Source organism: Anser cygnoides, chromosome 2 (genome assembly GCF_040182565.1).
Source record: "Anser cygnoides isolate HZ-2024a breed goose chromosome 2, Taihu_goose_T2T_genome, whole genome shotgun sequence".
NCBI classification, from domain to species: domain Eukaryota; kingdom Metazoa; phylum Chordata; class Aves; order Anseriformes; family Anatidae; genus Anser; species Anser cygnoides.
Window position 1 is genome coordinate 77,102,940 of NC_089874.1, and position 27,497 is coordinate 77,130,436.

General features: G+C 36.7%; 1 protein-coding gene across 13 annotated transcripts in view; it reads right to left on the reverse strand.

The window, feature by feature from the left end:
- The window catches only part of CDH12 (cadherin 12), a 564,885-nt gene that overhangs the window by 71,366 nt on the left and 466,022 nt on the right, over positions 1–27,497 (reverse strand). For all 13 annotated transcript variants that reach the window (XM_066992499.1, XM_066992497.1, XM_066992498.1 and 10 more), the window contains one exon: positions 899–1,018. In XM_066992499.1, coding sequence (XP_066848600.1) covers positions 899–1,018 — 120 coding nt within the window. The remainder of the gene's footprint in view (positions 1–898; positions 1,019–27,497) is intronic.

Sequence of the window (27,497 nt, forward strand, 5' to 3'; positions counted from 1 at the left end):
TGATAGTCGGCTGAATATGAGCCAGCAGCATGCTCAGGTGGCCAAGAAGGCCAACAGCATCCTGGCTTGCATAAGAAGCAGTGTGGCCAGCAGGTCTAGGGAAGTGATTGTCCCCCTGTACTCGGCTCTGCTGAGACCGCACCTCGAGTACTATGTTCAGTCAGTTTTGGGCCCCTAGCTACAAGAGGGACATGGAGGTGCTCGAGAGAGTCCAGAGAAGGGCAACGAAGCTGGTGAGGGGTCTGGAGAACAACTCTTACGAGGAGTGGCTGAGGGAGATGGGATTGTTCAGCCTGGAGAAGAGGAGGCTTAGGGGTGACCTTATCGCTCTCTATAGGTACCTTAAAGGAGGCTGTAGCGAGGTGAGGGTTGGTCTATTCTCCCACGTGCCTGGTGACAGGACGAGGGGGAATGGGCTAAAGTTGTGCCAGGGGAGGTTTAGGTTGGATATTAGGAAGAACTTCTTTACTGAAAGGGTTGTTAGGCATTGGAATGGGCTGCCCAGGGAAGTGGTTGAATCACCATCCCTGGAGGTCTTTAAGAGACGTTTAGATGTAGAGCTTAGCGATATGGTTTAGTGGAGGACTTGTTACTGTTAGGTCAGAGGTTGGACTAGGTGATCTTGGAGGTCTCTTCCAACCTAGACAATTCTGTGATTCTGTGATTCTGTGATACATATTTTAGATATTCCAGAATTAGTTGGAGGAGGGTGTTTCTTTTGATTCTACAACAGATTGCAGTCCGTTCAAAAACAGTCAATAATGAAAACGAAATTATGTGCAAAATTACTCCACTGGCTTTTGGCCATATCGGCACTGAACATTTTATTCACTAATATTGCCCACATGAATTGAAATCCAAAGTTTAAATCTTCCATTGTTGCCAATAAGCCATTTACCTGTCTTCGGATCAATGGAGAAGTAGGGTTGCCCCTGAAGAATGCTGTAGACCACTCTAGCACTGTTTCCATAGGTGGGATCATCAGCATCTGTTGCCTTGACTTGAAGCACATATGCACCTAAAACGAAATATAGGTAATCAAACTTTCAGTATAGCAGAGTGGGAGGGGATATTTCTGACACATTAGCCCTGTTGCTGACAGAATGTGTTCTAATTATTGTTCCACAGGAAACAAAGTAAGAATAAAACAGGAAGTTGTTCAGTTCCATGCTAATATCCATCTAGTTAAAAAAATGAGGCAAAATTGAAAGGAGAAGAAGCCAAGTATCAGAAGATATTTATAATCAATTTATGATGCATATATTATTTACAAAACATTTTTACCTAACACATACAAGATGAGACCTGGGAAAGCAGAATATTGGATTTTGAAAAGCAGTATGCCCCACAATTTTTTGAAATGATCAACATACCTTCAGATGTCTGCAGAGTCAGCTGTGCAAGTAAAATATGTGATTTGTCTTTGGAACAAATGTTTGTTCAAATGAATTTGCCAGTGAACAAATCTCTAAGAGCCTTAAAATGAATAAATGAATAAATAAATAAATAAATAAAAAACCTGTAATGCAGTCTCCTAAAGGTTAACTCTGCAGTGGTAGAATTCACAGTCACATTGCAGAATGTAAACAGGTATTTGGTTCAGTCAGTTGTCTTTGAAATCTGGAGTTCAGTTTTCTTGTCTTTCCAATACAACTCAGTAAGAAACAAAAGCACCATGGAGGCAGAACCTCCCCTGCATTGCATTGATGCATTATGTTCAGTCACGGTTATAGACCATGCCTAGTGGAATAATTTGCTTTATACTCTGACTTAGAGGGGACTCATGCCATAGAGAAAAAGAAATGCACATGAAGACAGAAAACTCGCTGCAAGTGGCAATTGTCCTACGGAAATTTCTTGTCCCTCCTGCTGGTTGCTAAGCAATTTCCCTGGGTTTCCCCACTGCCCCGTAATGAAAACAGTGTTCCAACGATATTCTTCAGCAAAATAAATAGCTATATATATATGTATATATATGCTTTCCATTCAGCTTTGAAGAATGTTTTCTTATAAACAACTGTGCAAATGAAAGTTGGATTTTTTTTGTGAGTAAGAGGTAAAATGGCCTACCTAAGAAACAAAATAGGGAGGAAGGTTTTCCATACTTTTGTTTTAAGAAAAGTTCTACCTTTGGAGACCATCTGACATCATTTCAAGAATATCCATGGAATACTACATGGAATGCTGTTACTTCTCTCTAATGAAACTTGCATGTTTCAAAGGATGTTCATAATCTGCAATTAATTCGAAGGGACTTTTCCAAGTTTATTTCAGGGAGTGCTTTATTGAAAGATGCTCCATATGAAAGGTCCTACGACTTGGGCAGAAAGGTAACTCCTAGCAAAGGTAAATGTTTGGAGGACTTTTCCTTCTGTTTTCCCCCACATCTCTCCATGTGAGGATCAACACTGGTGCTGAAGGGTTTGCAACCAACATTGCCAAAATACTTGCTGCATGATGGCTAGTCATACAAGAAAGCTCCTGTTACATTTTTTTTTATTGAATAACAGAGAAGCAAAAAGTATTCCAAGAGGTATTCTTTCTATCTCCCAAGAAGACGTAGAAATGTAAGTGTTCTTTGACTAACAATCATTTTAAAAGCCAATAGATTGACTGTTTTTAAGCTGAAGGCAAGATTCATTAAAGTCAAATTATAAAAGAGAGAAAGATTGACAATGAATAAATGAACGAAAAAATGCCACTGAAATCAGTTGGATTCAGTTAACCAGGTACCTGAGGTTACTCTTGATTTTCTGGATCTGAAGGCTGAGGAATGATACAGGTTGGAGAAGACTGCAGTCCGGGTTCCATATAACAGCTCTGGAAGCAGTGTCTACTCAAAAGTCTTGTACCTAAATTTCTTTAAATAGCACATGACCATAATTGACTATGCACTAAATAGTTCCCAACGCACAAGCCCAGCCAGAGGCTGACCACATTCTTCCTACTGGAATGACAGGTAGCAGCTATTTAATATCTATGAGCATTCAGAATCAGAGAATCATAAAATATCCTGAACTGGAAGGGACCCACAGGGATCAAGTCCAACTCCTTTTGATCTGTTGGCTTTCAGCTGTTCTGTCCAGAAGGAGGATTCTACGTAATAGGATCCTCTCTCAGCTGTCTTCTGATCCAGAAATTTAGGGAGTCACAGCAATAACTGAGTTCTACTACAAAAACCAAGGTGGAGAAGGAAACGGTAGCTTTCATTTTTTCCCCCTTTTCCCTCAAAAAACAGCAGTGCGCTGTATGTGCCACCTGTGAACCCTAACTGTTGTAAAGGAAAAGCAAGGCCTGTGCCTTTTGGAGAAATTACACTGACCAAACGTCCTGCAGAGTTCTCTCACTGCACAGGATGGCATCTCACCTGGGTACATATGTAGTTGTCTTTCTTCATTGCTACAATATCTCACTACCTTTCCAACCTAAAAACCTCAGTCTAATTTTTTCCTCCAAAAAGAAATGCTACCGTTTAACATACCAGCAGCCTTCTCCATTCCTACCAAATTGTTCATCCATTGACTGCATTCACACCTTAGGCTGGTGAGTTTTCCTCCCCTCTCAGGTGGTGGAGGAAGGTATCATATTCCCAGGTCCTGAGATCTGAATTAGAGCTGGGTGACCAAGTGCCCTGGCTGGCAAGTGTGCTGCTTCGGGACTGGTTTAAGACAACAGCCTGCACTTTTGCCAAAAAAAGGTGGCACTGTCACGTATTCCTAAGTCTTGTCTTTGGCCAGGACATGTGTTTCTGACACCACATTGGTTGCTGCTTCAGGGAGCTGCTGATTTTGTCTTCTGAATGCAAATTGACAAAATTTTATCACCATGTAACAAAGATCTTTGCTTTGCACCTTAAAGAAGACACCATTCTGCATAAGAGAACAGGACAGACTAAGAATCACAAAAGCAAGAGCAGAAAGTTAAGATTTGTTGTAAGTGCACTTACTTTCCAAAGTGCTGAGCATGGAGAAACCTACCAAATTCAGTCAGGATTTAAAAACCTAATGTTTCTGGAAGACTAGCCACAACTCCTGCCCTCTTGCAGGTTATCAACAGAGAACTCACTGTAACGAAGCTCTCTCAAACACTTAAAACTGTCTGATAGAAATAGCAGACCTGTCACACAGACTGCTGGCCACCACCTCATGGGGGCTAATCACATATTTTACCGCTGACTGTTCATATCGACTTAAGTCTGGACAACTAATGTAGGCAGTTAAAAGGCTCCTGAAGTCAGGCAGTTAGGAAAATCTCATCTTAGATAACCAATACTTCTGCACTTTAGGATATGTCACGTTTATGAATTTTGCTTCACAACAGCTTACTTGCATATTGAAAACAACATTGAATATTAATCTATATGGAGATATTTTTTTTTCTTTTTTTAAAAGAAGAATTTTAAACCTAATATTGTACAGAGTTTGAGACTGGAAAATAATATTATCTGATACATCGAAGCTGCAGTGAGGCAAAGTTTATCGTAAATGTGATACTGTTTTAAAGAAGTTACTTAAGAAGAAAGCACTGTGCCTCGTGAGTACTTAAGCTTTTAGTTAAATAGTAATGCTTAATTTCTATGAATTTCAGTTACAAAAATTCACCTGTATTTATCAGTATAAGAACTCTCCTTTTAATCCTTAGAAGTTCTGTTCATGGAAAGATAATTACAGTGTACTTTGAAGAGGACTGTCAGATATGTTAGTCTGCTAAACTAGGTTGTATTCAGAATGCAGATTTAGCTCTGGTAAAATTTGTGTGAAAATCGCTGCAGCCTATTTCTTATACAAAACTTATAAGAACTTTCTGCTTTCATATGAGCTGTGTGATTTATTGATTTATTTCCAGAATTATAGAGAAAATACCAACTCATTTATTTACTATTTTACTCCATTAAATCAATATTTAGAATAAATCTGATTTTGACTCTCTATAGTTAAATGTCATTTCATTATTTTCATTATGAAAGAAACCAAGGTTTTCCAACCAAGATCTCTATTTAACAGATAAATATATATATACTATCTTATTATGCCTACCTTATCATGCACATGGTAGAGTATTTAAGTTCTATTCAGCTCTGTACTAAAAGATAACCCTCAACAAAATGTCATATATGATACATCAGCTTGACACTAGCTGCTAGCATAAATTGAATTCATAAATGTATTTCCTCCAGGTGACATAAAAGAAAAAAAAAATCCAACAACTGTAACTGATTTAAGACTGACTGCATGTATCAACAACACTTCAAAATAAGAAAAACTATTACAAAGTATACTAAATTAACACAAAACAAGAATGCCTCACTCAGTAGGTTCATCTGCATCTTTTAAATTCAAACTGGTTTAGGTAAGAAATGCTAAATAACATATTCAAGCAACATTTATTTTTCTTGTTATGATGGAAGCATTCACATATAATTAAAGATTTTCACATATGGGGTCTTGAATGTGTTAGTGGGAAGATTTCTGATAGGCAAAGTCAGTAATTTTTCCATAAATTTAATCCAGATGGTGTCTGGAGACTGAAACAACAGATACAGCAGTAAACAAGCATATCTCTTTTTGCCTATTCAAATCAAAGCCACAGTGGCTGGGAATGGATTTTGGAGCTCATCCTCTGTCACAACATTTGTTTCCTAAGCCCTAGCAACAACACCTGTTGATTGTATAATCAATAGTGATTTTACAGAGCAGTGACCAGCTTCTCCTCTTTCCAAAACCACCATGACAAACAAGTGACTTCTTATTTCTGCTACACCAGCAGCAATTTCCTCCAAACAAAACAAAACAAAACAAAAAAGATAAAAAATGATTGAAAGAGTGTGAGCCAGAAGGAGCCAGTACCAGCCATGGATGGTGGTGTTCATGCTCCCTGTCACTTGACTGGTACAATGTAGGCAGTGACTTTCATTCCAGGCACCTTTGCAGCCAAGGGTTGGGCACGTGGAGCCTGGTAGCACAGGTCTGCATGTACCAGTAATGCAAAGGTAGGCATGTGAAACACCACAGCTGAATCTATATCTATTTTTATACAAAAAGGTTGATGTTGCAAGGTGAAGGAAGTGAACAGCAGCCATCAGCCTGCCTGAAAATTCGGCAGGTGACTGATGGTCCCTGCAGAGACCAGTTCGTAGCTGTCTAAAAATATTAGTTTAGATATTTTCACATTTATGTTCCAGGTAATTCTACCTTACTATATAAAAGAAAGAAGAAATGGAAATTTATAAACTAAGTTTTACTAAGGTAAACATTCCAAGTCATATTTCAGCTTGATACGTATTTTAGCTTGATTCAGTGTGCACTGAATATAAAAAATAAACCGTTTCACAATGATAGTACTTTCAACTGGATTAAATCATCTATCAGATCTTCTACAACAAACAGATAATATGTAAAGCTTATATTTTTATGAGGTCAAGTATTTTATTTATTTATTTATTTATTTATTTATTTATTTATTTTAATCTGCTGACAGTCATTTACTAACTTAAATACATATCTAATTTTCTGAACAGGTTTTCTGAAATTGTTTTTTCATCCTTTCAGTATTATCAAGTGTTGCCCATTGTATCTAACAAGCCTTCTATTTTATTGCAAAGCATAAAACCAATATACTTTTAAAAGTTGACTCTAAAATCTAATTAGTTTTTCCAGGCAATAATATAGGACACTACAGCTGTAAATCTTTAATGCACAAACATAGTGACAGAGGATCGCGTTTATTATAGCTCATGACATTTTAATTAAAATGTGTACCTATATTACTATATGGAGCAATCATATGAACAAAAAATATAGTATTTTATTGTTTTGAAATACCTTAGATGATAAAAATACTTATATTTCTAATATCTGATATGCAATCAACAAATATTTGATGTAATGGATTATTAAATGTAGAAGAATGGAACGATGTGCTTAAGCAATAATTTATTTTTGTTTTAGAAAGAAAAATAATGCTAAAGTGTTCACATGGCTCAAGGAAATGGTATGGAATGGTAATGAAGATTTTATTTTCTGTAAAATGATGTAGACAATATACAAGACTAAACCATATTTTTATGTAACAAGGACTTGACTTCTAGAACTGCTACTGAATTTTCTGATAGTCTTTTGTTAGTAAAAATGCTACTTTGCCAAAATCAAAATGATCTTTGAAAGAAAAACAGTGTTGATTAAATCTCCTCCCATCAAAAAATACTAAAAATTTTTTAAAAAAATCACAGTTTGACATTTTCAAATTGCTTATGAATGACCGGTCAAAAATCATTTAAAACAATTGCTCTATTCAGAAGATCAGATCATCCCCATTTTCAAAACGGAACATATAATTTATTGATGTTTCCCATTTTTTTCTTATAAAAGAATAAAATATTGACCTTCTGTTCTATTTCAGAAAGGAAAAATATTTTTCCATTACAAAAATGTAGTGGAACAACTTGTTGGCTGTAGAGTTATTGTTGGCTTCCAAAAAAAAAAGAAAGAAAAAAAAAAAAAACAACATCAGAAACTTTAATTTTCCTATATTTAGTTTGTTGAACTAATGAGCATGACCAAGAATTCACAAAACTCAACTGGGAATAGATAAATTGGTCATTATATTTAGTGTTGGTGTGGCCTTATGTTGAATATTGCGTGCAGTCCTCCACAATACAAAAAGGATGTTAAGGTACTTAAAAGCATCCAGAGGAGGGCAACAAAGCAGGTGAAAGGGCTGGAAGGCATGCCCTGTGAGGAGAGGCTGAGGACACTTGGGCTATCTCCTCTGGAGAAGAGGAGGCTGAGAGGTGACCCCATGGCTCTCTGGAACTCCCTGAGGACGGGAAGCACAGAGGGAGGTGCCAGCCTCTGCTCTTGGTCACTGATGGCAGGAGAGGCAGGATCGGCACAAAGTTGTGCCAGGGGAGGGTCAGACTGGACATGAGGAAAATGTCTTTACCATAAGGGTGGTCAAACACTGGAACAGGCTTACTAGCAAGGTGGTTGATGCCCTGTGTGTGTCAGTGTTCAACAGGAGTTTGAATAATGCCCTCAGTAATATATGCTTTAACTTTTGGTTAGCCCTGAAGAGTTCAGGCAGTTAGACTAGGTGATCTTTGAAGGTCCCTTCCAACTGAACTATCCTATCCTATCCTGTCCTGTCCTGTCCTGTCCTGTCCTGTCCTGTCCTATCCTATCCTATCCTATCCTATCCACTGCAGGGAAGAATGAGAGGATTCAATGTTAGAAGAAGCCAACAGACTGCAATTTAGACAGGGTTCTTGCAAATATATGTGTATATATACACATATATATTATAAAGGCAATAGAACTGCAAAGATAAAGAAAAAAAGAGCTGGTGATATGTCAAGTCTTTTCTCATTATGATCAACTGTAACCAGGCCTGCAAATCCCATAAAGTTTGGTAATAACTGCTAAAAATTAGTTATGTAGTGGCAGTGCATTAGTTTCGACAGAAAGTGAAGGGGGCATGTGTTGAGGCTTTGAAAAGGCGAGGGGTCTGGATAGGAGCCGTAAAGTTTAGGGATAACTGAGAGGGTAAGGAATAGTGCAGGCTAGAGTAGGACTTCAGATCAGCTCCACTTCACCCATCCTGGCATGAAGGTGGGAAGGGACCCCTGCAAGTCACCCAGAATAAACTCCTGCCTAGAGTAGGTGAAGTCAGAGCAAGATGCTCAGGGTCTTGTCGAGACAAATTTTGAGTGTCTCCAACAACAGAGGTCTCACAACTTCTTTGGGTGCTCCTACAGGATCATGTCAAGCAGATTCCTGAATGAGATAGTCTTCTTTTTGAAGTACGGGTTTCACTATTAAATTTTCATGATTTGTCTCAATCACTGTTTTTACTGTTGTTAGGAAGAAGCGAGTATGAGACATCTTAAGTGAAAAGACTCAATTTCATACAATTTACTTTTTGTAATGGACATTTCTTATTACAAATGATGGTTCCCATTTTCTTGGATCTAGCTCCTTTTCAATCTTGTTTTCTTGTAGAGTTAGAAGACCTGTCATAATATTGCTATACAGTCTCTTCCCTAACACGTGTATGATTCTGTGGTTTTGTCACTCTGCTGGGAGTTGTTGGTGTTTAGTACTTTTGAACAAAATCAGAAGATTGTGCAAACATTTTATAAATGGGCAGGAAGAATGAGGAGCATTCCTGACAGCATAGGAACTCGCTATTTTGCACAATATTCTTCCTAAACAATTCCCAGAATAGCACCATGGCAACCTGAACAATGCCCATGCTCTTTTGACAATTCAAGTAAAAACCTAATCAACATCTATCTTATGTTTCCTTCTTACCAGTAAAAAAAACAAAACAAAACAACAACAAAAAAACAACTGAAAAGTCAATTTATAACTCACTACATTGCAATTCAGATCAGCAGATCCCGTCTCAATAAATGTTCCGCTGACCTGCCATTGTCAGTGTTAGCAAAACTCCAGCACAGGGAGAACATGTGCATCTGTAAAGAGGGATGCTGACATTGCCCTTTGGGGGCTTATCTTTTATAGAAAAAAATTACCAATAATATGTTTTGAAGATAAACTCCTGAAGCTAACTCCCACAAAAGTAATGTGAGGGAGACTTATTTTACTTGGAATCGCTACTTTCTAGTTTATGTATTCATGGCTGTGCAACCCCGATAATAACGTAAGCTTGGTGGCTCCATCAATATCTTGAATACCAGACACAATCAGGAAAGCACACTTTTCTCCTGTTTTGTACTCCAGACACCACACTGAACATACGTATTTTTTTCTCTCAGCTACCTGAAGTAGCCATGTCGACAAAAGTAATACTACCGTTTCCTGTTTTAACTGATGAATAGAAGAAGCTTTTTGCTAATACATTTGCTGTGCTGACAGCCAGAAGTTGTTGCAATTCAGCATAATCAAACCTATTTCTAGTATTTCTAGAATACCATTATTTTATTCACAGTGCCAACAGTCCAGGTAGTTTGGAAGCTGGTTTTCAGGATAGTCTTTGTTAGGCTTATATGCACACTCTGATTTCATCTGGAAAACAGTGTTTTAAGTGTTGGGCTGTTTTTGTTTGTTTGTTTGTTTCTGGCAAGTTGGAAGACATGGTCTTGTGAAGCAAGATTTTTTTGTTTCTTCTTCCTTATGCAATAAATGCTTTATAAATAAAAATAAGGATTTAGAAAGAGTTGTCACATTTTATTGCTCACAATGATTTTGTCTCTCAAAGTCTTTCTTGCAAATTAATTAAAAGGTCCCTATCTCCAGGCCAACCCTGTCTCCCTCATGGATGATGAGCTGTAGGGGAAACGTACAGCTGTGTGTTTTTTTTTTCTCTCATCCAGATAATTATTTAATAATTATTTAGCTTGGAAATCAACAAAGCAATTATTTTCTTTTCCCCTTCTTTTCCTACCCTCATCTGTTGGGGTCGGCCAGAGTTAAGCCACGAAGGGCAGACAATCTGGCTAAGCTAATAATGACTTTGTTATCATTGCATATTTATTTAATTAATTTATTTTTATTAATTTAGTCTATTTATTTATTTATAAAGACATCCAGCTGTTTACAGAGTCCCAGGGCTGTGATAATGTTTACAGAGGTTGCACTTCTGAAGCAAATGAGGAGCTTGAAATAGCTATACCCACTATGCACATAAAGGAGTAGCCTGGTAAAGCAACTGCTGGAAAAAATGCACAAGACCCAATTAGCAAATAGGAAGCTTAATACACATCCATTTGAGAAATACATCTCTTGAGAGTGATTTTTTCTTTCCACTTTCTAGTGTGTGAATTGCTTTTCTCTTAATAGCATGACAGAAGTTCCTTTCATATGAAATCCAGCAAACAGAAAACTTAGTTTTGACTTTTGCTTTTGAATTTTTTTGACTTTTTTTTTGACTTTTTGCTTTTTTTTTTTTTTTTTTTGACTACTTGGTAACTTTCTAGGCCATGAATTAAGACAGACTTGGATGTAGGAGATAAAAATAACTAGTACACCCTCTAATAATGATAGCTATGCTGGGAAAACCCCTACAGTAGGTGACTCTTCGCTGGAAAAAACATGCTTTGGTTGGATTAGCTTATGTTTTGCAGGGAGGTGCTGTTAGCTCTATTAGGGAAAGAACCTTTCTGATATCAGAATACTATGTCTGATCCAGAAACCTTCACCAACACTGTATGAGTCTAGGTGTGTGCCCTTGGAAGTAAATATTTGCTTTAATAGAATTATGAAACAAGAGATGTTACACGTATCTGGTGCATTGAAATCTTAAGGGCTTGAGGAAAAAGAGTCAATAGACCCCCAGAATAACAGTACAAAGAGTTGTTATTCATTCATTAATCTGTAAAGTGGTTTCAGCATGATCAAAATATTTTTCAGATGCAAATATTCAAAGAAAAGGCTAATTATTATGCTCACTTTGAATGAGGACAGTGATATACTGGAATTGATTCCTAGCTTTTTAACGCTAATGAAACTTTATGGTTGTCACGATGTTTAGCTGTAAAGCACTCATTATTATTATCAGCTGCGTGCCTTTCAACAGCATACTATCATTCCAGTGCCAGTTGAAAGAGTACCAGGAAAAGAAGCATTTTTAAGCAGTCCAGAAAATGGCATTCATTTTTCTCATTGAAGAGCTCCTTGGAGATTCTTAAGGTGTGGCAAGGGTCTTGAAATGGCCCCAACAAATCTATGTAAAAAATGATGGACATCACATAAAGAATTCAGGAGAAAGTCTGTCATAACATACTTCCATTATTTTACTGTTTGAAGTTTTTCACGAGCTGGAATTTCACACATCAATTGTTCAAATGTCAAATGATTTATTCAGAATGTAGTAATAGGATAATTTCAGCTTTATACAAGACAGAGGAAAAATTAGTGTGAAATAAATGTCATTCATATTGAATGTCAGTTAAAAGAACTTCAGTTTGATTCTCAGTAAATGTTCAGGTGGTTATTGAGGCTGGTTTGTTTCATTTATTTTTACAAGATGTTGGACATGGTTAGAAATAATTTAATTCAGTGTTCACCCAGGCATGAATAAAGTTCAGTTGTATTCTAGAATTGCGTGAAAAATCTTTTAGGTTTTGAATGACAGAAATAAATTTGTCAGGATCTATCTTAATAGTTATGCACTTAGAAACAATTATTTGTAACCAAATTCATGCTAATGTGGTGACATTTCAAGGAAAAAAGATTTGGAGATGATGATGACAGCACTTTTAAAGTTTGTTTTGCCTATATCACATCTCTTCCTACCTACTTATAGTGTTGTGGCTAAATCTCTCAAGAAGGATGCAGAGCAGTCTTTCATAAACTGTCAAATATGTTGACTTTTACCTTCAGATTTTTATGAGTTTACCTTTAGATTTTTTTTCCTAGTTAAAATCTACACATCTCCTAAAGGCAAACTTGGATTAGATACATGCAAAAATAACCTCAGAATACAACACTGACTTGTACACAATCTAGTATGCAATGTGATATTCTGTAAAAGGTACTGATTTTTCCTTAATTTAATCTGAACAATGCTTTGAAGGCTTTCCTGCTACTACAAGATCAAAGGATCCATAGAATTTTACTCTACACATTTATTTGCATTAAAATTTAAAAAGTCATCTGATCCACTTGGTAATTTAACTTATAATTTCTACAGTATTCTACATAGCATCCAACATCAACATTCAACTACCGTCAACAATGACAACTAACTTTCAGCAGTGATGGGGAAAGTAACCCACAAACCAAGGGTACTGAAGGACACAGGTTTGCCTATAGGGGCTTCAGACCTTGGAATGGCACAGATGTTGTCGGGCCCCACCGAGGGTTCCCCTTGTGCAAACTCATTTGTAAGAACAAGATAAATGAGGAATTGCTAATATAAGTGACAGCATGGTCAGCTTGCATCACAAACAGTATTTCAGAGAAAAGGTGGAAGAAATCCAGTATTTGAAAACACTCAGGATAACGTGCCCCCATGTAACGTCCTGATCTGATTCCTAGCAGGGATGGGTTTAAATCCTGAAATACAATTAGACCCCTTCCAAATATATCCTTCAGTATAATAACTTACTATAATATAATAGGTCTTCCTAAAACACAGGTAATGGACTAATTTCCCTTTCTACAAGGGATGGGATAAGGAGTAATGAACTGAACATACAGCAAGGGACAGAGATTTTTGGTGGATGAGCAGAGACAGCTTTCATAGGGCTGCCTGTGGTGACCCTTAGCCAGGCCTTCCATTACCTCTCAGAAATCCCGTCCCTGTTGTAGGAATGACCCATCCCCACATAACAGTACAAAGTGATGTTAACCTCAGGTTTCCTTGGTAATTTGCAGCAGTTTAGTGGACTTTGCACAGACAGATGAATCACCACTGCAGCAGAAATTCCTGAGAGAGATGTGGAACAATCAGCTGGCAGCAGAACACAGTGCAGGCATGCAGGTTAAGCATTCAATCTTCATACTGAGCCCTAATGCTAATGGTAAGCAAGTTGTTTTTATTATTATTATTATTGTTATGACTAGAGGGACTTAGACTCACCATCTTTGTAAGCCCTTGAGAAAGGTTTAGACACCTGCTTATTAGGAATGACATACATGCAGCAGGCTGCTCCTAGTGCAAATGCATTAAGTAACTGAGATTCCTTCTAACCTTCGCCTTATGTTTCTATACAGCGTATAAACAGACATTGTCCCCTTGAAATATTGCTATACACTTGTCTTTGTAGGTAAGATAGAAGTGCCTCTGTGTTAGCATTTTAATTTGGCTCAGGAGTGCATTTCTGAAGAAAATCCTTCAACCGTTCCCACTTACTATGCTCTGGTTAATGTGAATCATTCTTTAAGTGTGCAAGCTGGATCTTTTGGGGGTGAAGCTAAGCTGGATGGTTTGCTTTAGGTATGCACTTGATGCAACGCAGCTGTTAATAGGAAGGTGTTCAGTCCAAGGGACCAGATCAGAGTTTATTTGAAACTATGAGCAGATGCAGTCTGTATGCCAAGTCCTCAGCACTCACATTACAGGAGTAATGGATCTCTAATCCTTCCCAGAGCCTTTAGATACTGTCATAACACATACATACCTTTATTATTTCACATAAGGAACAACTGAAAATTAATTAGCAAAAATCCATAAAGTCTTAACTGAAGATAGAAGATGTTATGGTAATGCTGCCATACATATTAAATCCATTTCATAGCACTGAAAATAGAATATTTATTGATTAGGTGAGAGAAGAAATTCAAACCACAAGGTTATATTAAACATATGGAAGTTTTAAATACACCCACTTAAAATTGGCCATGTGCCTGACATTCCTGTCTCAAGTATTTTCTGTTAGTATGACTATTCCCTTCTTTTCATGACTGCATTCTGTTTTTTTTCCTAAAATCAAATTAAAGCTCTCCAGTGTAGGAGTCTGATTTGTTATTGATCTAACAGTAAATCCAATTTTGTATTTACTTTCTAAGTTGGATCAGTATAATGCTATGACAATACAATATCATTAAACAAAACCTCAAGCATCTTTCACAACAGCTAATTTTCTGGACTCTGTGCTGCCAGACTAGGGATTGACAAGCAGTTTTCTTAAGAAAAGCCCAGTGAGACAAAGAAAATGTCAGTGTTTCACTGGAGGAATGCATTTGCCAGGCATAACTAGAATGACATTCTTCACCAAAAGGTCACAGAAACATGCTTTTCACTCTTTTCTACTTTACTATGCATGTTTCTGTTTCAGGATTCTGAAGACAGAGGTTTTCTCAGCATCAGAAAAGACAGGACTGAAGCAGAAGGCTGGAACAGGGAGATCTGCTCCTGTTCTGACTTCTGTACCACACAGTTGGTCAACAAAGAATTCTTCTGCTCCTTAGATTTGCCATGATAAAAAGGAAACATGAGCCTTCACATGAAGTGGTAGATGCTGTTCTAAGACAGGTCAACGTGGAGTGATTTTTGGTGCTCTGTATGATGGTGATGACAGGGAAGTCTTCTACTATATCACTGATAATGAGAGAGAAAGATACATAACTTAGAAAAGTAGCATTGGGCAGAATACCAAACTATACCAATCTAAGCCATATGAAGCTGTGTATTACATTCTTCAAAATCCTTAAAGGCACACCTCTGAGACAATTATGGACTACAGTCAAGAAGCAGTCGAATGACAATCACAAGAGCTGACAGAACTACAAAATATTGCATATTCTGGGTAACATTTTAAAAGGCAGCTTGTAAGTTACGGTTATGCAAGCACATGATTTTCTTTTTGTTTGTCTGCCTTATTGAAAACTGAAAGATAAAGTGTGGCTCTTAAAACAAAACAAAATAAAAATATGATGCTAAATTAACCTCAAGCATTCTAATCCACTCAATACATTCTAAGCACTTGTAAACAGGCCAGAACAAGAAAGCCTCTATTTCCAGAACTGCATGAAGAAGTGGAAGAGACATTCACAGAGTTTTTTTTTTGTTTGTTTATTTGCTTGTTTGTTTTTTTGACTTAGGAATATTCAAAACTATACTGTCCACCTTCTTTTAGGAAAATTTCATAAGTCAGACTGTTTATAAACTTTCACTTTTCATATATTTAATAATTAGCAGGAGCAAGGGTTATATGTTTTTCAAAGAAAGCTGTGTGACTCATGGGATGTCACTCATTCATTTTTTCCCTCTCAGTTTCTTTTGTGTGAATACTCCTTATCAGTGAAGCTCTACGTGTTCCCAGCAACATGGAGCAATATTAACAAGTGAGACTGAAAGATAGCCATATACCCTAAATAGTTAGAATACAACCATTTCTTAGGGAAACAGACAGAAGATGACTCTCATAATTTGGACTATTGCATTAAAACCTATCCTAGGACATTTCTACGTGTATAATCAGCTGACAAATAGTTTCAAGATTCTGGAATTGAATTTTTAAGTGAATAAACTCTTCAAAAAACCCCACTGTAGTAACATTACAGTCCTTTGTGATGCAGTTATAATCTCTGAAGAGATTCAAGCCAGTGCTGTTATTCCAGCATAAACTACTACTGCGGCAAATAGGAAATGTGATGAAGGATATGGCTGAGATTAGGATTTCAAGTACTAGGCAAAAAGAAAACAAAAAACAAAACCAACCAACCAACCAACCAACATATTCCTCTGCTTGATAAAGACTATAACTCTAAGAGCTCTGGTTTAGAGAGAGTATTGTTTTCATCAGTGTGTCTTAATTGTAGGTGCTGAAATTTTATGATTGAACTTCAGGCACTCAAGATTTCAATCTCAGCACTCTAAAAGTTAATGTACCTACCCACCCCAAAATGCAGGCAATGTTCATTTATCAATTAAATCTTTATTCATCCTGCATCTAAAAATAAATGCTGGAATGCTCAAGGGATAGTCTGTGTTATTGACTAAGTGGGCTGTGGTTGAAAAACTTCAAAACAGAATCACAGCAGATCTGGTGATGAGTTAGTCAGCAGTCTTAGGGTTATTCTAGGTGATACTAAAAGCTATAATCACATAAGGGCCACTCTTTCTAATGTGTTAGAAGCAAACCAAGATCCTAGACCTCCACTCTCAAATTCCTTATTTTAGATAAGACTGGCAAACAAAACTATATTCATAGCTAGTATAATAGTGTGGATCTTCTAGCAAAATGTATTTATACTCCTTATCTTTTTCACAATTGAGAATATTCTGCACTTCCCATTGTAAAGCCCTGTTTGGGAAAGGTGTTCATCCTAAAATTAACAGCAGAGCTCTCATTACATTGGATAGTGAAGATACACATTTAGATAATCCAAACCCATCTAGAACTATGACTCCAGATAAAACCAGATGTTTCTTGTCATGCTAATGCTTATCCAGAGAAATGGGATTAAACCTTAAATTTTCAAACTTGATACTGTGAGTTATAATTTTGCACAGCCTTTCTGGTGGAGAAACTTTGCTTGGATGATTCGCCAAACATTATTTTCTTCAAATCATTAACTACATACACAATGCATTCTGCATCCAAAATGGACAAATGAACTCTCTTGGAACTCTTCAAATACAGGAACTCCTGATACCTGTCACAGATGCTTCTCATTACGGATGTATACAAGAAATTATCTCATTCCAATACATTTTGGTTCCTTTTGCAAAGTGGTATGCCTATGTGAAGTAGCATTACTCCTAAAAAAAATCTATTTTGATTCAAAGCATTAAGAAGATTTTACATGTGTATTCTTTTTACAGGAATCATTTATCTAACTTACTAGGTCAGCCTGATGATTTTAGCACTTTCAAAAACATGTTACTCAGGACTCTTTTTATGAAATTGTTGAACCTGACTGACTCAGACAACAGTGAAAAGTTTTTAGAAATGTACCCCAACGTGTTTATCACAGTTGTAGGAGACAGAAAGTAACCTCTTTAATAAATTATTTTTGAATATCCTAAATCTAAATATTTTTAACATCAATTTCTTTTCCATGAGCCACAATCACATTTGTCAACTAAACTGATCCCTGAAATGAGATCCAAATTATTCAACAGTGTGATAAAATTAGTAACAAGCCTCAGGCAGAAGGCAGATATTGTTTTTAACATTCATTTTCATTTTATTAACTGTTGAAGACCTATAGTTAATAATGGTATGATTCCAAATACTGCACAGGATGTGCAGGATACTGTAGTTCAGTTGAACAGTCCTAACTGTTCTTTTGTTTTTACAGCTCTGGAATCCCTTAGATGACATAAAGCACATGCATTTGCAAGTTTACATAGCAGCTGCTGGAAGAGGTGCTAAAACCTCTGCCATCTGAGTGCAGTAAGTTCTCAGTTTCCCTCTCAAACCTATTAAGGCTTCTGGACATAGGAAATGTTACCAAGAGCAAAACCAAAACCAAAAGATTAAAAGTGCCAAGTCTCCCATCCAGCTGCTAAAAGTATTCTCTCCTCTTTTGAGAACAGTTATACTTTACCTACAGTGATTGCAGGTCTCCTTGGCTGCAGAGCTATGCTTGTACCTTTTGCTATTTCCAGAGGCCTAAATGTTACAGTGACCTATTCCCATTCCCCTTGGCTCCAACTGGAGAGCCACAGAAAGTGAAGTGGTTTTCCTCTAATTCAGCCAATCTAATCTCCCATGCTTACGTACCACATTTGATTACCCTGCTTGCTTATCCTGCCCCGTGGCCTACTGTGTCTGTTCTGCAACCATCCCTCCTGTCCACTTGACTCCCCACTGGGACTTCCACTCTCATCCTTACCCAAGCCATGCTTGATAAAATGTCACAGAAGCAGCTGTTGCTATCCCTGCCTTTACCCCTACAGGAATAAACAAACAAACAAACAAACAAATAAATAAATCCTCCTGACTCCTTCCCGGAGAGCAATGCTACTGGATGTTGACATCAAGTGCTCATCCATTGTTCCTCCTTCAACTCTAACCAGTCTAACTCTCTTGTTTTCAGCTTTTTTTTAATTTTATTTTGTGGCGATATTTGAAATAGCTCTTTTGACACACTTCAACCATTTAATCAATTATGGGATAAATAAGAGATTGTATTTTCTGGAAACACACTGCATATCAAATGATTGCTCCAGTTGGCTTTTCTATGGCCCTTTCACACCCAGTGCCAACTTTATGTCAAGAGGCTGGCAAAAATGAGTGTATGTCACAACTATCTAAAAAATATAGAATTTTAATGAGAAATCTAAGTGGTGTCAGGCCATTTCTCATTGTCTAGTTTTAATTTATTCATTTGAATTTCTCTATGGGTGTGCTTTTCTATAATCAAAAGAAAAAAAATAATAATAATTCATGAATTGGGGATAGCTTAGGAGAAATTCCTGGGAAGACAGCGGAGAAAACAGGCTCTTTCACTTCTTTGTTATGGTAGTTAACTATAATGCAGAATACAATCTGGTTTCCTTTAAATTCAGCAGGCCTGTGAATGTTGCATTGAATGAAGGAGTGTACTCTTTGACCATTATGTAAAAATGTCTAATTAATTTTTCTTTGTTGGTTTCAATATGTTTCTATTACTTGCCTGGAACTATTGGTGTTCCCAACAGTGACAGAATTTTGAAGCTGTAAATTACTGTCCGTAAGTAATTCTAAGTATTTTCTAACTGAATTCTCCAAAGCACACATCAGTTCCTGACCGCGGTCAGGCAAATAAAAATCCTGCTTGACTATACTAATTTTCTACACTGCTTAGAATCATATTTATTTATATAGGATAAGCAAAGCTTTTGGAAAAGGCCTCTGGAATATTTTCCTCTACAGTATAATGAAGATGCTGTGGATGAAAATCTTTGTTAAGTACTGGTTCCCAAACTTTCCTTTTCATGGATGAGGGCATCATATGGAGTGCATGCGGTTTAGACAGAAATGAGCTCTGGTAGTACATCCAGTTCATCCAGTTACTGGACAACCTGCAATGTATCAGGGCAGATAAGAAGTTGGGCAGAAGATGACAGAACATGCTGTCACTGTCTTCAAAGACCCCTGTGTATATTGTGACTTGTGTAATTTGTAGGAGAGCTATTGACTGATTACCCAAGACTTGCACATCACTGGTATACTACTGAATGCATTTAACAATGACTGTCATCCTATTTGAAAGCCAAAAATGAGTACTACAGAAGTCCCCAAATCAAAGATTTGTTCTATAATGAAACAATAATTAAGGACACTTGTATCCAACTCCCCCCACCCCCCCCAAAAAAAAAAAAAATTAAAAAAAATATTATTTTGATCTACTGAACTCTATTATTGTATTCAGAACACATTATTTCTTTACTAGTTGCTCATAGCTTTGAACAGATAGTACTAGTAAACATGTAACAAGCATTTTAGTTTTTGAGTAATTTTCTTTCTCCTTTTAAATATTCACATGGCAAGAAATAACCATAGGATTCCACAATTGAGACAATTACATTGTCAGTTGCCATTACCATTTTTGTTCTCCTAATTGTTAGCACTTCTCACAAAATATTCAGTTTTATAATAGATGAACAGCCTCTAAATCATGATTACAATTTCCATTAGAAATTTTCTGGAGAGAAGATCCACCAGATGGTGCCATTCTCCTAACAGCATACAGAATTTTCTTCATGAAAGTTTTCAAATTCTTATTCACAGATTTTGTTTAATAACCAATATCCGCTTGTTCACCATTTTATTTATGTCCTATGCATTTATGAATGATATGTTTACTTTTATTCAAAGACCTTAACCTATCAGAGCATATGTTTCTCAAGAAAGGGAAGATGTAAAGAGATGACCCAGCATGTAGCTCAATAGTAGTTGTCTACTGCCATCATTTATGCATAACTTCCTATTGCTTATTTGTTGAGGAAAAATCATCACATTTTGATGTAAAAACCTGTGTGCAGTCAAGTAAGAAAAATGGGAAAAAGGAAAGCAAAACCCTATACCTGTCCTCTACTTTTTTCCCTCAGTATCACTGTTCAAATTTGTAATTTTTACTAGGCATGTCTTAACATTGTCTGATATATTTCTATTATATATGTATATACACACAAATATATCCTTAATTTTGACACAAGCTCAAGCTCAATCTATCCATTAAATAAAAAACTCACATGCGTATTATTTAGTTTAAATGAACACTTCAGATTAGTTGTAATTCTCCTCAGAGAAGTATCATTTTGCACATATCATTATCAGCCCTTTAAGACTGAAATAGTAAACATAAGGCCAGATTCTAATTTTTGAGCCATACTTTCTTTTTTATATTCACACCATAACTTAATGTGAGATCAAGTAGTATCCAGAAGTTTCAGTAGACCAAACACACTTTGAGCTGACAGCATATTATTTGAGGTGTTGAAGAACGAGGCACACATGCAGGTATAAACACTGCACTTGCCGAGAAAACACAGATAAAACAGTTTGGTGCTAATTCTGGATGCTCCCCTGTATGGCTACAAGCCAATGCAGGGCTGAAAGACACAAAGGCATAATATTACTAATCTACCCACCTGATATACAGGACAGACTATTCTCTGCACAAATGAGTGCTAATGAGGATTAACAGCCTTGGGAACAAAGCTGTCTCCCACGCTGGCTGTGCAGGAGGGAGATGGTGACATTGTGCAACTACCTGTGCTTGGTTGCTTGCGTATGTACTTAATGCAATTTATAGATTGAGACAAGAAAATAAACACCTTTATATAATGCCTGGTTTCAGTTTCTTCAGCTCTGGAAAGCCCTTTAAGCATAGTCCTCTGAGGAAACCAAGGGCCTCCTTTCTCAAAATGACTTTCCCATTTAAACTTGCAGTCTCTCACACTTCACTCAGGACAACACTAATGCATTTTGGCAGGATTCGCATCTTTATAGGCATCTTCTCTGCCCGATGCATTCTCGGAACACCTCAACTTTTACTTTCTTATAACTAGTTCTCAGTTTATTTGTTATTCTACAGAATTTTCCTTAAACTAAATATACTTTCAGCTGTCAAATGTAATCCAACTTGTTTCCAGACTTACACATCCTACTACTGCATGTATGTATATAAAAATAATTATCGTGGCACGAATACAGTATATATGTATGCTTTGTATTACTGATCTGAGAAAGTTAAATCTTGTCACATTTACACTTTGCAGGATATTATACTGTAAGTAGGGTATTAAAAAACAAAAACAAAACAAAAACAAAACCAAAACAAAACAAACAAAAACTACTTACCGGGATAGTAATAGGCTTTCACATGTAAACTACACTGACAAGATTGTATATGGTGAATTCTATAACTAACAGAAAAGCACTTATTAACAGTTTCTCAGCTTTTTTTTTAGGCTAACGATTCCTTAGTAAGAAAAAGATTGATAATCATTTCAAAGTTAAATCTTAAACAAGCAAACCTAGTAAGAATGATCAGTCACGCTAGTTCCTAGAGGGATCAAGAAAATTCTAGGCCTTCAGGAGTAAAGGTGTGACAAGAACAAAAGAGCAAGAGCTTACCAGAAATTGTACTAATATCCTTACCTCTCCAGTAATTGCTTTTGCAACATTTCACATGCTAGCATTTGGCCGCATCCATTGAAAAACTGAGTAAAACTTTGTTCCCCAAGCACAGACCTACGAGAGGGCAAGGACTTTTCCTCTGGGTGTGTCTGGAGGGGGACAGGAAGAGCCACCTACAACTCCAGCTGGGCAGATCTCATCAGAAGGGCTGGTAACAATCGGAAGCTCATTTTTGCAAGGAGTAATTTCAATTGGCCAAATCTACTGTTTTTAAATTTATTTATTTATTTATTTATTTTTAATCAGGTCAGAGGTGGTTTCTACAATGGTTTCTATTAATATATTTCTAAGACAACTCCTGCCTTCTGCAATCAAACTAAAATGACAGTAGCCAAAACAGTGTCGAAAAACTGATATAGGTATTATGTCATTAATCCAAAATTTGGAAGAATCTGAATGCTGACTCCAGCATGTTTGTTCTTACTGACTGTGGTTCTTTTCCATATCTGAGATCAAGGGAAGTACGTATGCATTCAAAGAATAGAACATTTGCTTAAATGGGCCTTTGATGTAGTTAGTTGCTGCTCATAGACTGTAATGCAAAGGCTGACAAGCTGAAATTCTTCCTTTTCAGTGAGGGAATGCATTTAATTAACGAACAGTGCCAGTGCAAGAAAGGTTAAGCAAGATCACGCTTGAAGTAAGTCCTTTGTCAACACAGGAGGAATGAAAGATGTCAGGTATATCTTGACAGTTATCTAGAAACTGCGTCCTTTATAATATACTGAACCATACTTTATGTGTGGGAAATCCTTTGTTTTATGTATACCAATGCTCTTGTGTCCTGATAATCAGTTCTTTGCAGAGTTCCTTAAATAAGAAAAAGAAAATCCCATGTTTTAGACTAAAATAAAGCTATTCAAGTTACCTATTTTTGTCTTTTTTCAACTGTGTGGCTGTTATTGGCTATGACTAATATGTGATGTTTATAGGGAATGTGGTATGAACCACCAAGGAATTCTTCTGACAGCATGCCACATACGCTAAGGACTCCATACAGAAGTAGTGATGATCTGGGGCAGGACTCACTTAAAGGGATACATCCTTCAACAGTATTACAAGTATATATCTGATTACATGATTATTTAATCTCTCTCTCTTTTTTTTTTTTTTTTTCCTCCCAGTATTTGTATACTTTATGTTCTTACTTGGCTTCAACAATGTGTGGCCATAAGAACAACATCATTCTAACGATGTCTCATTTTTCATCCCTTTCCTTTTCTGATGATAAGACACTAAAAGAAGCATTTGTATTCCCATCATTAACAGGGAAATCCTGAAACAAGTACAAAATAATTTCTCCTTTTTGTCCGCTCATCCCCTTATAATAAGAAATGTATAAGCTCCTGCATGAGAATCTGTGGAACAGGTTAAATTATCCCTTTTTGGTATAGCAAGCAAGAATCTATGTAACACTAGGACAGACTTCCTTATGTGCAAGCTCACAAAAGGAAAGAAATTAAAATTACAGGTGTGTTCTCATTATTGCTCTTTAAGTCATACGCTAGCTGGAAAAACACTTCTAATCAGAACTGAGCCTTATTTTGAGAAGAGAAGCATGAAGTAATGAGATTTCAAAACCCCTGGCTTCTTAAATAGGAAATACATGTATTTAACACACTGCACTGTTATTTATTAAACCACAAAGGGATGATCACAATTATTTTTTTATTCAAGATTAGAAATTACAAATAGCAGCACTGAGAGGCAGCAGCACTAAGGAAACAAGTTCTTGCTCTGACATAAATCCTGTAAAGCCCACTGTTACAGTGCATTCCACGCTAATTTAGTTGCATGTAAGTAAAACAAGCAACATCAAGATTTCTTCCTTTTAATACTTTTTTTTTCCCCCCTACAGAAGCAACCCTTCTTCACTGGACATGAAGTCAGACGTTCTGTTCTAGATAATTTACTGTGGTTTCTTGGGACACAGGGTTTGGTAAAGCCAAAGCTCACGGAGTTATCTCCATGATCAACTGCTGGCACAGTTGCTTTATTTTGCATGGTGCACGGGAGAGAAAAATATTGTTTTCTCTTTGACAAGCTACTGGTATGTCACATGACATACATAATAACTCTTGGGATATGACAAAGAGTTACGAAATCACACCTTAGTATATTTAGAAACACACTTCGATCTTTTTCTACCATGAGACCAAAAAAAAAAAAAAAAAAAAAAAAAAAAAAAGAGCTCTAATTCCCAGTTACTCCCATTCACTTCCAGGGGATGAGGCTTTGGGATAGCTGACAGGTAGCTATTAGAAAGTTATTGCAGAGCCCCTTCAGGGACACAAAAGTAAGAAGCTGCTCAGAGACACAACAGAGAACAAGGAGTGACAAACAGTCATGGCCTGCAACCTCCTGCACCTGCTACACATTTGGTCTGCAGTACCCGTCCTGTCCTCTTCCTGTGTGTGCTTTAGAGGGTGACACCCGCACTGGCAACCCAGGAAGCCCAGGAATTCAACTGGCAGGACGTATAAGCAGCTGTCTGCCTATACAGCATCCTCAGATTTTATCCAGAAACTAAGCAGGAAGGTCTTCACTTCCTTCCAAGACAATGCATTCACTAACCAATAAAATAAGTACTGTACAACTTAAAGAGTATATTACAATGGTTATATGATGCATGTACTTTAAGGTTTCATTTAAAAATAACACAGTAATTATAGGAGTGTGAGTACAATTTTATATTAGATTTGAAGGAACTTCACTCCTGCACTTGACTTAATTTTTTAGTTTCTCTTTAATCTATATGTGGATTTTATCAAATTAAAAGTAAATAGGAAAATAAGTCTACCAAATATGATGTGTTTTGCCCCATTTCTCTGTTTTCTTCCTGTTCTAAGAAAGATTTTTGTTCCAGAAAGCTTGTTGTCCATTCCTTGGATTTTTAGTTCAGTATATGAAAAGCCATATGCCACTTCAGTTTCCTTTTATTATTGCACATTTGATTTTTAAAATTCTTTAAGCAAAATCCTGTTCACAGTTACACAATGTGGCCCCACTAAAGTTACTAATTATCATTTAATCAGATAAATAACCCATTCATAGGGAACAAAGATAAGAATGAGAGCAAGAGCAGGAAAAGAATGGACTCAGAGCACTAAATAATAGGCAGACTAACAGAGATAATTAAATAATAAAGACATAACTGAGGCTGAATGTGAATATTCTCATCTTCTTCCTCTGATTTTGTGAGTTAGCATTCATTTAAGATCAGTGACACGTACATATTTCATCAGTTACATTTAAAAGACAAAGGGAAATTTGAGTTTAATTGTAATTACACTTATGAAAACAATGCTGGCTTTCAAGTTTTCACAATTGTTAATTGCAGAAGATACAAAATAATCTCAGAGCAGGATGAAAAGTCAGTAAAAACTCAAAACAGGCCAAACGCCCAAACCCTAGAAATATGATCACCACCAATGGTAGTAGTAGAAGTAGTGATGCAGACTTCTTAAAGCACTTCTGTTAGGATTTCTCTTCCTGAACTAAGCCATCTACAATGAACTTGTTAAGTCCATGCAGCTTAATGTTGTGCTGCACTGAGATGAAAGAGAGCATGGTTGGTTTGGTAAAGCCAAAAAGCCACAATACCAAGACAATCTATCCCAGGCGGAGAGCATGCAGCTTTGGTTAAACTATCTTTAATGTCTATACTAGCTTCTTCATGTTGTCTTGTACTGTGGCCAGGCAGAGTGTACACGAAGCTTCCCTCACTCCCCTGCAGCCCCTTGGTAGCAGATTAACAGCAGGTACAGCACAAATGGGACAGGTGGCACGGCTGTGTTGCAACCCTGTAATCAGGAGATGCAGCACCTTTAGCCGCTCCCATCCATGTACTGCCATACCTCTATGTATCTCTAGGTCAAATCTTGCACAGCTGAGTTGCCGAAATACTAGATGTGAGCTCTCTGCACCTGAACCTAGCATGATATGCTCCGGCCTGGCTTGAACAACCTTTAGTAGCAGCTTAAGCCAAGACAGACAGATGACTTGCCCCTAAAACAGATGAGAAGTGTTTGTGTGATTCTTTCTGCTTGCTCAGATACTGGGATGGCACTCCTGAGGGATAGTAACATTTTAAATCACCATTATTATTTTTGCAGCAGTTGCCTGATTATGGCTTTAAAACAAACATTCAAAAAATGCTTTGAGAAGCAAAACTACATTGGCTGACCAGAATATATTAAAACACTGCCAATTTATACAAAGTTAACTAAGCTGTTATTTTCAGTAGTTAGCATCATGTGCCTGGCTTCACTGTACATTACGTTTACAAACTTTAAAAGCTTTTTGCCATACACATTGGAACTGTGTATAATAATACATTTGTCCCTAGGCATGTGTAGATTTCACGGATTTCAGAATTCCAATTTTGATCAGATAAAGACTTGAGAGTCTGAAAGCTCATCTTTTTCTTTCTTTTTTTTTTTTTGTCTAAATCTGCTGAGTCTGTTAAATTAAATTTGAAGACCCATGAGAAGCTACTTTTTTGAGTAGGTTTCTAATACTCTGCCTGCAATTGGCCAGGAAAAACTGCAAAGCACTTTTGCCTATGATTTCTCAGAATTTTTTATGCCACTTTCCATTAGAAAGTCATAGGTGAAGATAAGTATGAAAAGGATGAAATAACGGGAAATAAAGATGAATTACAGAGTATCTCAAAATTTTCAAAGTTGAATTGATTCTAGAAGTGTTTTAAAAGTATGCTTATTCTTCACTGAATAGGTTTGTCTTTACCTTATTTTAAAGTATATCTAAATACACCATAGTTACTGATAAAAATAAGCCACTTTAAAAGTGGCTGCATGTATCTTGTCAGATGGTCTCAGCAACTCTATAATGGTCAAATGATGAAAATGTGGAAAAGGTTCTTGCTGGTAACCTTCTGTAATCTAGTACTTACAAATGACTGTATTTTGTTTTGTTCTTTTTTAAAGCATGAGATACAAATAGCATTCCCCTGCCACAGAACTCCATTATTTCCTTGCTTTTCAGCTGTGTGCAGCATGACTAAGCAGCAGCTTTGTGGGCATCCTGCATATTCACCAATTAACAATTAATATAATTCTCTCTCATACCAGATATTTAATGAGAACACAGTCTGAAAGACTTCCTTCCAAAGAATGCCAAGATGGAGAGAAATGTACAGGAAGGAAGACAATAAGCCTTTCACATTGATTGTGAAAGTCTATTATCATTCAAGCTGACACAAATAATGACTTAATCATGTTTTAGTTACATTTCTTGATGGTTAGGTAGTAAAGATGTCTTCAAAACCTGCTCAAGGAATAGCGATCTAGGATACAAAGGTTGCCCTAAAGGTTTTAAGTATCTCTTCAATTCTCAAGTTACATATTTTAAAAATTCTTACATCATACATTACTTAGTCAGGTGCATAGCTATTTTCTGAGCTTTGCTTTTAAATAAATTAAATCTTTGGATT